Source organism: Nyctibius grandis, chromosome 6 (assembly GCF_013368605.1).
Source record: "Nyctibius grandis isolate bNycGra1 chromosome 6, bNycGra1.pri, whole genome shotgun sequence".
Taxonomy (NCBI): Eukaryota; Metazoa; Chordata; class Aves; order Nyctibiiformes; family Nyctibiidae; genus Nyctibius; species Nyctibius grandis.
Window position 1 is genome coordinate 14,292,196 of NC_090663.1, and position 16,631 is coordinate 14,308,826.

General features: G+C 38.1%; 1 protein-coding gene across 2 annotated transcripts in view; it reads right to left on the minus strand.

Moving 5' to 3' along the window:
* STK32B (serine/threonine kinase 32B) overlaps positions 1-16,631 on the minus strand; it is a 153,994-nt gene that overhangs the window by 12,211 nt on the left and 125,152 nt on the right. For both annotated transcript variants that reach the window (XM_068403717.1, XM_068403716.1), the window contains 4 exons: positions 16,078-16,194; positions 14,835-14,960; positions 10,108-10,239; positions 9,269-9,333 (listed from right to left, as the gene is read on the minus strand). In XM_068403717.1, the coding sequence (XP_068259818.1) occupies positions 9,269-9,333; positions 10,108-10,239; positions 14,835-14,960; positions 16,078-16,194 (440 nt within the window). The remainder of the gene's footprint in view (positions 1-9,268; positions 9,334-10,107; positions 10,240-14,834; positions 14,961-16,077; positions 16,195-16,631) is intronic.

A 16,631-nucleotide genomic window follows, 5' to 3' on the forward strand; every position in this document is an offset into this window, starting at 1 on the left:
CAGACTGGAATAAGTGTCTGGGAGGAGGCTGGTTCAGCCCTACCCTTCTCCTATTTCACAGCAAGAGGCTTCCAGGAATCAGATCCTATGAGTTTCCAGGGAGCAACTGCAGCATGCACTGACCTCTCTGCTAGCTCCTCTCTCTCCACCTATTCCTCATGCAAGATTTCTCTGCCAAAGTCCAAAACTTAGGTTCACAAGAAGTCTGCTTGATCCTGCAGCTCTTTCATTCCATGAAGGACGGACCCCCTACCAAAGGAGACCTAGCTGGTTGTTCACTTCACAGAATCACAGAATCACAGAATCACAGAACGTTAGGGATTGGAAGGGACCTCGAAAGATCATCTAGTCCAATCCCCCTGCCGGGGCAGGATTGCCTAGACCATATCACACAGGAACGCGTCCAGGCGGGTTTTGAATGTCTCCAGAGAAGGAGACTCCACAACCTCTCTGGGCAGCCTGTTCCAGTGTTCAGTCACCCTCACCGTAAAGAAGTTTTTCCTCAAATTTAAGTGGAACCTCCTGTGTTCCAGCTTGCACCCATTGCCCCTTGTCCTGTCAAGGGATGTCACTGAGAAGAGCCTGGCTCCATCCTCTTGACACTTGCCCTTTACATATTTATAAACATTAATGAGGTCACCCCTCAGTCTCCTCTTCTCCAAGCTAAAGAGACCCAGCTCCCTCAGCCTCTCCTCATAAGGGAGATGTTCTACTTGTGATAGCACAGTGTAATTCGCAGCCTTTAGTCGATCACCAAACCTCCCTACACAATACATGGGGAAGGTGGGTGCCTAACACAGGGATCCGTGGAAACCACTGTATTGAATGTCGAGCCGCCTAGGCTAGTCACTAAGGTGCACCCACAACAGGAGTATGTATTGTGCCCCAGGTGGGACACAGGGAAATTATCTCCAGCTGGGTTTCACAACCCTGAGGTTTTCCCAGGGGCTGGGTGCCTAACGTCCCCTGAAACACAGCAATGAACAATCTGAATCTTACCTAAATCCCTTACTGCTCTAAAACTGCTTTACTTTCCCTATTTCCAAAAAGGAGATGTATATATTTATGTACTTGCATATATAAACACACATATATGTACATTTTACTGTGCAACCTTTTTGTTATTATGAAGATGGAGACCTTATAAGCAGTGAGGAAGCATAAAGGCACATACCCAGCCATTCCATCTAACACAGATTTCCACCTCTCAAGGAGGCCCATTTCAGACACTAGTGGACACTGTCAAAGAACATGCCAAAAGGAGACACATGTCTGCTGTGACGTATCCTCCTCCCCTCTGACATTTCCAGACTTCCTGAACCAATGAATCCACCAGGGATCTCATGTCTTATGGACCTTGACGGCTCTTTCTCCATGAATTTCTCTAATCCTTTTCTGAATCTTTTGATATGCTTAGCATCCAGGGCAGCACTTGGCCACGTGCTGTATTGCACAGAAAGGCATGGCTTGTTTTCTTTTAAACGCGCGTCTTGATAAATTTGTGACCTTGATTTACCAGAAAGAGTAAATAATCATTGCTTAATCATCTTCTCAGTGAGTTTGATAACATATTAGTATTTAGCCTGTTTCTGTCTTTTCAGTTGCCTTTTCTCTGAGTTTAAACTAGGTCAAGTCTATGAAATCCTTCAACCTGAGCCATGCTACACCTCTGGTCAATCCTTTTTTTTATTTTTTTTGGAACCATTCTAAGCCCCTGTATCTTTTTTGAGAAAAGAAAGCAGAACTGTACACAGAGTGGAAGATACAGGTGTATATACATGAATATATATCTATATACACAGAATGATATCATGATGTTCATTTCTCTATAGCTTTCTTTTCAATTTTGAGCGTATTAACACCTTTTAGTTGTCTGGTAAGCATTGTGCTATCCGCATTCTTTTCAAAATCTCTCTCCTTTATAACTGAAGCTAATTTAGAGTCCATTGTCCTAAAGGTGAAGTTTAGATTATTTTTTTCCTAATGTATTTGTATTTATCAGTACTGAATTTCAGCTGCCATTTTTTTATTACCCTGCAACTCAGAACCATGACCATCATTATCTACTGCAGCTCTTTGCAGTTAGATTTAGTTTTGACTACTCTGGTATCAGAAGTGGACTTCGTCACCTCACCATTCACCTCTCTTTCCAACTCATTTATGAATATATTCAACAGATGCACAAAGTATCATAATGACTGGCAATAATCATGTTATATCATTATTGGCTTTTTTCTGCATTGCTTCAGCAACTGGCCTCAAAATGCTTTCCTGAAACAGGATGAGGAGTTCAGTCTTCATGACTCATTCTTAATTTATGGAGACTTGTAACAAGTGAGAATTATGCTAGTTTAAGACATGCAGAGAGATGAAGAGAAATCATGAAGGTAATCCCCTATGGTTACTGAACAGTCATGACCTGTTATGCACCCTTTATTTATCATAGATATGATTTGTCCCATGTAGCCTATTAAAAAAAAATCTTATATGGTACTCAGAATCACACAGCTTTGGTTCCTCTCCAAAGTCTGAGATGTGCAAATGAAGATTTTTCTTTTCTCTGCCTATGAATTGACTTTTGATTTGTTTTTATGAGGTGTATTTGTGTTTAGTTTTCTGTAAATGGTAAAGAATTGCTGGCCTGCAGTGCTGAGGATCTGCATCTCTTATCCCAATCCTTCGAGGACCATGTTTTGGCACAGAGAATCCTCTGATATATGCATCCCCACACAAACTTTCATTCCCAAAGTTGGCTGCCCATTTGGTGAAGTGTAGCCACTGCAATGATATGGTTACTTGCTTGGGCAAACTTTGGCCATTTTTCCTAGAAAGCTTTGAAAATGAGGTTCCAGCTAGTCATTAGCATTTTTATTTTTTCTCCATGAAACTGTGAAGAAACACGTTATTGCAACGATGGCTTTTGTATGACCATTCTTTTCTCAAAAAAGTTAATTTGAAGGTATGCCTACAGAAAAATAATCAGCTTGGACCAGCTATGCTCAAATCGTGAGACAGCTTGGCTCACTAAGAGGAGGATCACATTTGGCCTGGTAATTCTAAGACAATGATAATAAGCAGGAATCAAAGGCAGACGTGAAAGGGCTTGTGTGACCAAGTAGCAATTATTAGTGCCAAAAAGCAGACTAGGTTCAATCATCATGTTCAGAAAGGCATATTTCTAATTAGGTGAGATTGCAGGAGCAATCTCCAAAAGCAGACGTATCCACTACAACAGGGACAAGAAAGAGATGGGTGAAGAGCAGTGCAACCACTTGAAATGCTCAGAAAGAGATGGATTTAAACTGAATTAAGGTCAGCAGGAGTGGCAAGAAAAAAAAAAAGTTCTGATGTAGCTTCATTCAAAAAGCATTCAGATATTATGGGGATTATGATAATATAAATATCTCCAGAGACACTAAGTGACATAAAATACCTATTAAGAAAAGTACATTCAATGAGGTATACTGCAAATCATTATGAATATTCAATTTCAATCAAACCGAGATGAAAGTAAGCACTCAGGGACTCTGGATTTGAATCTGAAAAGACAATTGAGAGGAAAGAAAAGGAACTACAAAGAAAGAGATAATAAATTTGATCTTATAAAAATGCAGAGAATATTAAGTAAGCTTTTCACCTATGATATGGAAAAAATTAGACAACATGATTTTAAGCATCTTAATATGCTTAAAATATGGTCCCTCAACTTTTGCTGTTTATTCTGGGAACAGAGAGCTGTCTGTTCATCTAGAGCTGTTCAGTACCTTTTAGGAAAGAACTAGGTATGGCCAAACAGTAGGAATTATAGTAGGAAAAGAGAGGAAAATGTGCAGCATCCATCTGACTGCTTCCTTTTGTGGCAGAATTTTTTAGTGTGGTTGCATTGAACAAAAACTGAGAAGAGAAATAACGTGTACCACTACCTTAGGAAAGGGGCAAGCCTCTTCAGATCAGTGAGGACCAGACAGCTGAATGTCATAGCAATGCTATTGCAGGATATTAAGTAAAAAAACCCTCCAACTTCAAAATCATTAGTAAGTTTTTTAAAGTTTCCACTCGTATTGTTAAAAATATGGCTATTTTGTTCATCCTTATATCCCATTTATTAAACTAGCTCTGCAGAATTCTAAACCATTTTCACATACATTCTATATATGAAATACATATTCTGCTCAGTAAAATGTGGCTATATGATTTTACTTTCATTAGCAGGCTGATAATTTTGATAAGTTTGTGAAGCGTCTAACTGAAGGATTATTCTGCCTGAGGAGCACATATTTCCTGTGTTTTCTCCTCTGTTCTTTGTATGCTCACCTCTTTAATTTTAAAGACATCTTTCAGGGAAAGGAAGAGGCTGAAGAACCATAAAGGATAAGAAATGTGATTCCATTACAAGCAAATATTGAATCTTATTTCTTCATTTTTGGCTATTTCAGGTTCTGGACATTCATAAACAGATGTAGATGTAAGTGAAGATTCATTTAGTGATAACGGCACAAAAATAGCAAAATAATCTGTGCTCAGCTTTTTAATAAAGTTACAAAAAAACCCAGTGTGTCTTTATCGGTACAATCTGTCTTTCCTCCACAAAGAAATTGAAAATATAGCCTACAGCTTCTAAATACGATCAGCTTCTCAAAAAAATTCATGGCAAGTCTACAGGAATACACATTCAGATACTGCAGAACATTTGGTGCTGTATTTCTAGATATAATAAAGCATATATCCATAGAAATAGATTTAAAAACAGAAAAAAAAAATCATTTGTCAGCAAAAGGAACAAAACAAGTCCCTGAAATTAACTTCAGATCATATTCTCCAGCTAAGATGCAGTACGTGGACCATTTTTAGATCATAGTTTATTTAGTTTATGTGTTCAAAACTAAGAAAGAAGTTTTACTGACACTCTTAATAAGAATAGAAAACATTTCCAGAACCACATTCAAACTTGAATTGTAAAAGGATTTTCCTTTTTTATTTTACTTTGGATCAGGACAGTGTGTACCTTTCTCTTAAAGGTACTGTAAGATAATATCAATGCGGACAGATGACATACACCCGTGTCATGTCAAAAGACACACATTATTTTAATTTGTAATTCACATCCACTGAAATATCGCTGTAAATAAGAGTAAAGCCTTCCATCTAGTGACACTTCAAGCCACTCCGGTATCTGAAGCACTGGCAAAAATAAAATCAAGATAAAATCTACTTATGGTGTAAAGGATTTGATTTTGGATGCTTATTTTCCTGCACAAATGAAGATGAAGGTATAAAGCTACCTGTTCAGAACAGCTTAGCCATTTTACATGGAGTAGAAAGTATTTTCAACCCATGAGTGTTGCACATCCCTAAAGCTGCTCCTGGTGTGCTGTTCCATTATTTGGAGTTGTATATGAGTGTCCGAAGAGGAAATTACATTGGGTGTGGAGGATGAACATGGCCCAACTTCAGTTTTCCATTTATTAGAAGAAATGGTGTATCATAAGAACAACTGTTGACTCAGGTCACAGAAAGACTTTGGAACATTCAATGTCCATTTTGCAGACAGGAAAGCGGTATTCCCTTCAGATTTCACAAATTTTCCAGACTGTTTTATAGGATTAACAGTGATGAGAACATGCCTAGCTAAACTGAAGCACAGAACTGCAGAACTACACCTGGACTTCGTTTCTGTAATGGCCATTGTTAGTATACAGGACAGTCTTTTGCATTAATACAAATTTTAAGAAGATGGTTTTGTTTCATCTTCTACAAATGTCTTTGTTTGATAGAGCTGTTTTCTGACTTTTTATACAGAAAAACTGGGAATAATTTGTCTTCCCTCCATTCCTCCTCCTCCTCCCAGTGAATTCTGGATAGTATCAACAGAAGACGCTGTGTGACCAGGAGTGTGTAAGTATAAGATATACAAATCTAAATTTTATTATCCACTGCTGATAATCATTGACTACACACTTCTTTGTCGAGCAAGCCCTGTACAGTTAAATCCAATTTATAAAGAAGAGCTAATATCACAGCTCAAAGTCCTCCTTTCCTAATTCCTATTTTACCAAAACACATTTGCTCTGTCATTCTGCAGCGTATGTTTGTGCTCTCTGACTGTATACAATACCCTATTTTCTTTTTAATTATTCAGATCTTTCATCCTGTCTCATAACTGTTCAAACCATATTGCATCCAAGGACAATGTAAGACTTACGGAGAAGGTATATTGCCTGAATGCTGCTAGTAAAGCCATCTGGAAAAACCTTTTTAACAGAACCTACTTCTTTGAAAGCTTGGCTTAGCCAAGATGGACTCTGTCTTCCTCATGCGCACATCTTGCTTAAAACCTTCCTATAAATAGCAGTTTCCAATTACTTAACTGCAGAAAGCAATAGAAAAGTGAAAACGTGCACATTCTGTCTTTGCCAGCATTCACTTCGACCATTAAGTTACTTCATTTGGTCTCTTGAATTATTTTTTTAACTCTTTTCAGCCTAGTAAGCCTTTTCTCTATCCGCCTCCCACCCCACCCTTAGCTGTAGTCTAAGAGTTTCTGATAATCTCCCAAGCTTCTTGGAAAGAAAAAAAATATGGCATATTTCAAGATTTGTGCTATCATCTGTTGCAGAATGAAAGATATATAGTGAAAAAGAGAGACAGCCTGGAAGTATCAGCAAGACATTCAATAAAAACAGATTCTGCTTTTCATAGCAGATATTTTACAAGTATTGGATTGCAAGATGTTGTGAAACTGGGATGGTTAACATTGTACTCTAACTACACATTACTATGTGACTCCCTGTTGCTCAATTAGAAACATCTGTAATTTTGCCTAGAATCCTTTTAGTCTGAGGATTCTTATCTTTTCCCTTGAAAGATGGGCTACATTTTTTCATTCACACTTTCTTAGGATTTATGTAGTGTTCTGTGCCACTGAAGTAAACTGAGCAGAAGGCTTAAATCACAATAAAATGTAGCTTTCTGTAGCTGAATATAATGAATACCTAAGGAAGTATGCAGATATTTTCAAACAGCTAGATTACATAAGCAATTCTGCTCTATGTAGAGGAACGTGGAGGAATATCAACACATCTGGCTGTATTAATCTGAGGCTGCTTTAAAGCCCTGCTTGCGATTGACACCTTGCTCAATGATAAGATGACATATTGAATATTGTGTTTGTAGGAACAGTTCATGTCTTTCAGCATCTGCAGCTGTTCCTCAGAACTTGGTTGGCCATATGGCTTTGGAAATCCATGTAAGTACAGCCTCAGCCTGTACATACAACCTAGAGGGCATAGAAAGGTCTAAGGAAACTCACCATGAATTACTCCGGTGTATACTGCGTAGCCTCTTCTCTCCAGTATGATGACATCTTATTTTGTTCCCATTAACTTGAATTCACTTTGCACTTCAAAAATTTGACCTCTGCTTCCCCCCTGATTAGTATTTTTGTCTTTGAAAAGTATTACAGAAATCTCTCCGTGGCCTTCTTCAGTTCTAACACAATTTAAACAAGAAGTGATTGTAATCTGGTTTTAGACAATGCAGGATCTGTTGTAGGTCTATACTAAATATTTTTCCTTTACCTTGTCAAAGCCAATCTAGCAATGACCAAAACACATGCTGTTCTGAATGAAGTGCATGTGTTTTATCTTTTGTTTCCATTTTACTTGTACTACATTTAAAATTCTCCTTCATCTCTCATCAGCCTCTCAGAGTTCTTTACAGCTTGTGTTGTTACTGTAGTTGTGCAATAGGAAAAAAAATGACAAAACATCCAATGCATTGCTAAAAAAGATTTAAGAATAACACAGTAAAATCATGTCAAAAGAAATTGTTCAATGCTAGTGAACACACACAATGGGATTTTGAAAGTATTTTAACAAAATCTGGTATTTTATTTTATCTTTCAAAAATTGCTGTATATTGGGTTTCCTTGATATATGATTCTGGAGTAGGTGAGAGGGTCATATTTGGAAATGCACTAGTCGTATGAACAACTTCTAGGAAATACATTAAATTGATTTATCAATATAATCTAAGCTTGTTATTACAATCTTAATAATTTTGATTTTTGTGGGGTTAATAAAACTCCTATAAAGTTCAGGCTTTCCCTAGTGCACCGATACAAGAACTGATTCAGAGAAGTCCACCAAGACCCTTCTGGAAACCTTTTATGACCTGACTTGGTCTGGCTTTTCTTCTTTACGGTTCTTACATAAACATATGGCTCTCTTGCGCTAGAGATCATACAAAATGACATGAAGAATCTCTAGGACCTTCCTTTTCTTTGTAAGTCCTCACTGTAGTTTCTGTGAGCAGTCAGTGCTGTGCAGAGACAGGTCCCACAGATTGTAACAGGAAAATGGGGTTATCCATGGCATGATTTCCTTCATGACATATCAACCGTGCAAAGTTGACAATCCCTTTCCCAGTTTTAATTACAGAAGACAGTAATTACCTGCACTGTAAGCATTAATTAAGATAGTCACAACTTTTTAATTAATTTCTAACATTTCACAACTGCATTAGAAAGGCTTGCAAATATAATTAGGTCAAATAAAACCACTGAATATATTTGGAAGAAATGCAATAATTTGACCCAAGACACAAAAAACTTCCCTGTTGTGAGCTGTATCCATTAATACAAACAGGTCCTTAGTGGCTGCAACTCACACACAGTAAACTATGTGAAATGCAGTGTATTAATTGGACCAGGAAGGTTATTGACATCCTTAGGATTCAGATTTGTGTTTCTACGGATTCTGGCTGATGCTTAGACTAAAAAGCACTTGCTTCATGTCTGATAATATTTTTTAATATTTAGCTCTGTTGAAATAACTGAAGTTATAAAAAAACCTGTTTTAAGGTGGCGAAGTATGAACAGAGTTTCTGAGTCAGAACATGGCAGTTCATATCATTAAAATTTCATGACTTATCACTTCTGTTGGTTTTGTTCGAGTGGTGAAAAAGCAGCCCCTTGTATTGTATTCCCTTTGCTTAATTGCTAACAGTTTGTCTGGAGAGTGTTGGTGACATTTACCTTATCTCTCTAACATACTCTCATCACAAGCACTTCTTCTTGCTTTCAGAGATGGAAGGACTACAAAACCATCACACCAGAGACCGTAAGAGGAAGAAATCAATGGAAATTCAGCCTTTTAGCGCCTGCTGCTGTGATCATTAATCACTTTTCCTTACATTGGGAGAAAAAATAAATTGTTCTGAAATTAATTTCAGTACTGAATGCTAAACAGGCATTAAGAAATGCACTTACTTCTCTCTGTTGAATATGATGAATTCTTTCCTAACGGTTTCCAGGCACTGCTGCAGGTGTACATTCTTTAAAAAACAGCATGAATAGGTTGATTAAAAAAGATGGAAAATCATAGACAAAAATCACAACAGAAATGATACTGAAAAAAAAAGACTTATGAATGAATACTATCAAAAGGCATTTTGAAGACTCTTCAAAAGTGGGCCGTGATAGCACAGTCAATCTTTCTTTCTTTTGAAAGAAGTTCCCCATAAATAGTTCCTGAGGATTTTTATATCTGATAGGTCTAAGAAGAGGAGCTTGCTTGAGCATTCAAACTCATTAGGAGTAGCAGCAGAATTTATAAAACCTCACCGAAATGAAAATTCAAGTCTGGAAATGATTATTTCTTAATCTTCTCAGAAATTTAAACTGTTTATACAATGAGTCTTTCTACATGGGACACTTTAGTCAAGACTGCAAGAGACAGCTTTAAAACATTTATAAATAATGAGCTTTTCACTGCATACTTTTCATTTTTGGTACTAGCAGTGGGTAAATACTCCTTATAACTACCTGCCCACGTGTGGGAAGAGTATTTGCCAACTGACAACACTTTTTCATACTTTAAATGAGCATCTGTGTGAATCTTAAAAATGATTACAACTTAAACATGCCATTACTATTTGACTGAAATAAATGGTTGCTTTTCATCTTGCTTTGGAGACGGTTTATGCTATAAGTGACAGTCACAGAGGTCGAGTCTGTTTTCAGAGGTGATAAAACTGAACTTAACTGAGTTTGTCTATTAAGGAGTGTAAATGAAATGCCACTGACTGCAGCCTCAGTCCCCTACTTACCAGTGGGCAGGTTTCCTTAGCTCCATCTTTGGATTTGTTTTTGGCAAGTCGCTTTTTCTTTTTATGGAGAGGTTTGGACTCTAAAATCATTTCTTCAAGTTCGAATGTAGGGTCACAGTTCAGTCTTCCTTTCTGGTACAAAAGGATTCAAAGTTACTCTTTGAAGCATCATTGTGTTTTTTTTAGTTTGTCTGGCAAGTGTTAATAGCATTAATAATGATCCAGTTTCCCAACCACATCTGTAAAATGAAAACTGTCTTTTTGGGTCTGGAGTGATGCTTGAAGTTTAAATAAGGGAGGTAAGATAAAAATCATATTGTAAAGGAATTATAAAGAGTTAGATCCTCTTCCTAGTTATGTACAGATGTACTGCTGGAGTGACTACAGTTCTGTCACCCCAATGAGAGAGATTAATTCTATTCTGCTTTTTCTTATCAGTTACTTATATTACTTAAATATTCTGGATTCTCCATTTTTGTGTTAATTTGTATTGCTTGAACCAAATCTTCACATTCTTTGTTGTATCAGGAAGTCCTTTTTTAAGCAGGATCATTGGAAACACCATTTCTATATGGTCATTTCCTTCCTTGATTCTTTTCAGGTTCCTGTTTCTTTCAGATCTTTTCAGCATAAAAGTTTACAGAAGCATAGTTTATACCTTGAGGGTTTTTTAGAATTCTATTCATTAGAGCAGTAAAGCCATCTCATTACAACATTTGGGATGAGCTGTTCCTCACCTATTAAGGGATAAGAGCTAGGGTATGGTCAGAAAATCTATGGTTCAGCTGAACCCAAAACATTTTTAAAATGTCACTACTTGGCATCGTAATTACTGGATCAGTGTTTTGCTACTCCTGTAATCAGAAAAACATGAGTTCCTTTCTCCTCCTCATTCTCTCAAAGCATTTAAAAAAAATTTGCAAACAGTTTGAATTGTGTGGTGGAAGAACTTAAAAGCAGCCTGTTTTCCTCTGGAACTTCTGAGAGTTCAATCACACCATTATCACCATCAAGGTGGAAGTACTAAGATAAGTCATATATAAATGGCAGTTATTATTTAGTAACCATAGACACTAAGCAGCAAAACCACACCAGAACCCACTTGTATAACTTGTGGTGTCCTACAATGGAACACTTGATTTACAGATCACTCTGTCATTTTTATTCCTAGAGAAGTCTGTATACTCTAAGCTCAATATTAAGCTCTGTGATGCCTTTTCCTGCATGCTATCCAGTCAGGTTTAGTAAAATTTATTTGTTTTTTATTAATGGAGGTTTATAGCTTATTTATATTTTTCATAAATAAATAATTGTTTACATTTGATCAATATCTGTCCCTTTCCTGGGCATGTACAGTTTTAAGATTTGTTTGAGCACTTAAAAAATACATCACTTTCATTCCAAAACTTTAAAAACAAAAGCAAATTACATTTAAATAATTTTTTTCTTCCTTTATCAAATATTTGATACAAAAATCTTGTTAAAAATTTATGACTCCAAGCTGAATATAAAGCAACTAGCTAAGCCATAAAGAAATACATGTACTAGTTAAGTCAGAAGGATGCTTATGGAATCAAACTACACAGGGAGAAGTTCAATGATGGGACCTTCCTACCACAGGCCTCCCATGTGCCCTCTTGCCTGCAGAAGGCAGGCAAGCTCCTGACAGTAATGGCAAGCTGTCAAAAAGTTATAAAACTCTGTAGTTACGAAACTCTCCCTAGATCACAGTGGCCTCAATCAGCCCTCTCACTCAAAGCCTGAAATCCAAGAAATATTTTGTTATGTGGCCCCAGTTAATCAGTGAAGGTTTTGCTGGAGCAACAGAGAGAAAAATTCTTGGAAAATGCCTGGCCAGACTTGGTCTCCTGAAATAGCAAAGTTTACTATATAGAGAAGTGTTGTGCTAGAAAAGATGCTTTGCCTCTCACCTTCTGACTGGTTTTCCTAACACACATGATAGACCAGGTAAAACAAGCCTCACAATATCAGCCTCTGTCCTGAAGTGTCTAGTGGAGCTTGTAATGGGACTTTCAGATTCATCTGAGTAGATAAAAGTAACTTTTTACTCCTATTTCCTATTAAATGTAGGATATTATTTTCCCAGCAACAAGTGGGAACCAGAGACTTCCAACTCCAGCCATAATCTTTGAGTTTCTGAATTATTTTGGCTGTTAGCTTTTACTGGTATTATGGTTTTCCCTCTTGTAATTCTTCTTCAGTTGTAAAACGAGGAAGATCATGTCAAGATGTCTTAGGTTTTGAATCCTTTCCATCTGTTTGTCTCTAACACCACAATTTTTTTTGAGCAAATTAACTCTCTTAAGTCTTATTTCTGTAATGCCTCCTAAAAAGAGATTCCTTCCAAAATATGAATGAGGTGAATCCAAATGTAACAAGAATAGTTGTCTTTGGACACACGTTTAATGGCAGACAGTTCAAAGTATTTCAGGAGGACTTCCTCTTTTCACAGTTTCTATCACATTCACTATTGTCAACATCAGCTGCAGAGACAGGCCACTTGGCTAAGAGTAGTACCAGACACATCAGTATCCCAATTGCTTTTGAAATTACATTTAAAATTACTTTTTTCACTGTCCTTAAGAATTCAGGAAATTTATCCACACTCTCTCAGGAGTAAGGTACCCTCAAATCAATCTAAATCCAGCTGGAAAGAAGCAAACAGCCACATGAGAACTGTGATTTAAGGATTTAGGGATACCTGTCTGTGGCCTGATGCAGACCATCACACTCTTGTTGTTCCCCAGCTCTACACACTGGGGTGTAAGCCAGCTGAATGTGGAAAACTTGAAGTCCCATTATTAGGTCCTATTACTACAGCCAGATTACCATTCCTCACATTTCAGGAGGCAGGGCTAGTAGAGTGGCACGCATCATGTTAGTTGGGTATACACTCCTGGACCAAAACTCAAGAGCAGAGTCAAGATGGAGGATACGGCCCTACTACTTCAAGCTTAAGCGGGAGCAAGGAGGAGAGTGAGGAGACATCTGAGGGAAGGATAATGCTGGGGCAGCAACAGGAGCAGAGAACGGACTTGCCAAAGGCAGGTTTCAATAGCCAATTTTGCTGAAGCAGGTTGAAGTCCTCTTTCTTGACTTTAAGCCCTAAGACATATATTGTGTACAACTGGGCTTTGGAGAGTCTGGGGCTTTCCTGGATCCCTGTGTATGTTGTACCTTTGGGTACGGGGAACTTACTCCCTCTTTCAAAATACAAAGCAGGGTTGTGACGTCTCCCACACTCTGACAGTTGTGAATTAAACTTTCAGGTAGGAGCTGGAGGTCTGATGTGTTGGGTTTTGTCTGAGAAGGAATCAACCCACAACTCCAGTATCTCAGAGGGCAGCTCTAGCTTGGAAAAAAGAAATAAGAGTTGTCTCCGTTCATCTTGTAGATCCATGTCACCATGGAGAATGGAGTTTGCAGTCTGCCAGGCCAGCAAGGAGCTTTGTTCTGCAGTGCTTTGCTTAGGGTAGCAACCTGGGAGAGAGTAGGGGAAGGGCCTGGCACAGCATAGCAGTTATTCCAGCTGCAGAGACGTTGAGTGAGAGGGAAGGAGTTCTGGCCTTGGCTTGGTAGATATGACATTTACTTCTCAAGCTTTCAGCTTGCACCACCATTAAGTTAAAATGTGAAAAGAAGGAATTTCACTCCTGGTGAACATTGCTCTGATGTGCCCCAGAGGGTCCTGTCTTTCTCTTCACTTGTTGTGCTAGTTACCTGCTCTATTCCTGGTCTTTTCACAAGCTCCCTGAGGGAAGCCCTGCTTGCCCACTCACAGCTTTCTTCTCCTGCAGGATGTTGCTTCCAGGAAAGGCTCTGGTCAGGTGCCAAGAAGCACAGCAAACACTGCCAGCACTGTCTTGGCAACCCACCTGGCTTCCTTTGCTCCATTAGGCAATGCCCTCTCTTCCTCAGCTTCTGCAGGGCTGGATCCTGTCCCCATTAGATTTAGCAAGAACTCTAATGTGCACCTGGATGAGGACAGGATCTAGGTATTCCCCCTTCCTCATCTTTATTCACAGTTGTATTAAAATATATAAACAATCCTTAGTATGCTACAAATGTATTGTTTGGTGCAATATGACTGAACAAAGTGGAGAAAAATGGTAACACCACAGTCATTGCTTTTTATGTGTGGCACTCAAATCCATTCAATTTACACATGATCAAAACAGAAATATCCTGAAAATACCAACAAAATGGAACCATGGAAAAAAAGAAACCACCCGATGCCCTCACAGAATCTGAATGTCTTAGTGTAGGAAACTGTCACAAAGGAAATAGGTCAGTCTTTTGAAACGGTATTTTTAAATTGAAAAAGGAACAGCACACTGGGATGTTAAAGGTCTTGCAAATGTTATTCAGATGCCTAACTTTCAGCAGCAACAATCATCTTGGTATTCTTTGGCTCAGAGTTAACTCTGACAGTCATTTGCTCTAAAGCTGAAATGGAAAGTCTGGAAAATGTTTTTTATTTGAAAGGGAACAAAAAGTGAACTAAGGTTAATTAGTTTTTGTGATCTAACGAAAAGGGCCAAATTTTCTCTTAGCTGTGACTGTGTAAATGAAAGCAGAATCCAAAGTAAAACTTCTGTGAGAAGTAAATCATTGAAGAGCAATAGATGCAAGCATAAACAAATAAAACAGCAGTGGTAATTAAAGTCAGAATTTGCAAATATAGTTCACCTGGAATATCGACTTACGTTAGGAACAAAGCCTGGGGTCACAGCTTTCTCTAGAACAGCATCCCAGTTGACATCAGCAAGGTATGGCGAGCTTTGGATGTCTGCAAGGCTTGAAAGTCGGCACTCCGGGTCCTTAGTGAGGAGCTGTGATCAAGCACAAGCATTTTCTAAGGGATTGGGTGCCACATAAAAGAGTAAATGTATCATACACATAAATTGTATGATACACAATTTAGAGTAAGAAAATGGCTAGGGAATCTTCTAACAACTCCTAGAAGTCCCAATCTAAAAACTAAAGATAATAACTCATAGGATATGAATATAATTTTATTGCCACCAGATGACTGTTGCAGGCATAAAGTATATGAGTATGTGCATTAGTAATAAAAGTTTACAAATACACAAGAGTCCAAATGTCATGAAACATAGCAGTTCAATGCCACCCAACAATTTGTATTTCATCTTTAATTTATTGGAAGATATAGTTACACTGAGCATCCTGCGGCAATTAAAATCAACCACCTCATTGCTCCATCTATCAAAAATAGGTTGCTCATTGCTGCAAAGGAAATTGATCTTCTATTTCTCTATTCACACATTCACAAACATTTCCTGCTCAAATATCAGTACTGATGAACTGAAATACCTAAAAGAGACATATGATCCTTGCAGCATGGCCAGAAAATTAAACCAAACAACTGTGACTTTAGGAAGAAGGCAAGTTCCAGGGTTGCGATGCATTCAGAAAGAACGCTGTGGCTTAGGGACATTTACAGCAAAGTGGCTCGACTTTTGTTGTTGCAGCTATAGCAACACGGGAGAAGAAGAGATATGGCCTTTTTCATTTCTAAGCTCCCTGGCTGGAAACTGTGGCAGGAATTCAGAGAGCAGAGTGGTCCTTCCTTCCCTCTCCCACATGCACAATCAGGGCTGGAGAGAATGGGGCCAGAACACAGACCGGGGATTATTGATCCCCAAAGTTTTGCTATCACTAGTGAATCAGCTTTAAAATGAACAAAAATATTAGATTTCTATGTCTTGGAGGCCATGAAAAGCCTGAGTCTAAGCCTAAGAATAATCCAGCTTCTCAAGAGAAAATACCGTACCACTCACAGTCAGAAAAGTCCAGGAATAAGAATCACTTTCTTATCCCTGAAATTTTGACTACCTAAAGTGTGTGCTTGCCTGATGCCTCTGCATTGTTGGAGGGGCTTCTGGAAGAGGAGAGAAGATAGGACAGAAGGTGTTTGTTCTTTCTTACCTTTTTCAGTAGCGCTATCATGCCCTTGCACCATGCAGATGAGTAGTGAACTCTTTCTATCTTGAACATGTTGAGTATTTCATCAATGGGGGTGGCTGAATGAATTTCATAGGGCCTCTGAGACAAAGTTAAATCAACATCAAGTCAGCAAGAATGGATAAAAGAGTGTAGACAATTTATGTTTTCCTGAGCTCCATATTGTTTATGCTGGAAATATCAAAAACACCGAAACATCTTATAACAATTTTGAGGCTAATCCTTCTTTGTGTGTGTGCTTTTCTTTGGTTATAATGAATGTAATTACTCGTAGATGCATTTCCTCTGCAAATTTTTCTCTCATGAAAAGAAGTATCAGTTCAAATGAGATGGCTGAATAATTTTGTTCCTGGGGCATTCTGTGTGAAATGGGGATTATTTACTATTTTTTACTTGTAGTACTAGAATGTTCTTGTGATCTAAACTGACAAAATAGAAAAGTGGTGGCTAAAGGGAACTTTGTCATCCTGATTTTCCCAAGTAGTAGATAGAGAAATTGAAAAATGCTTACAAAAAAC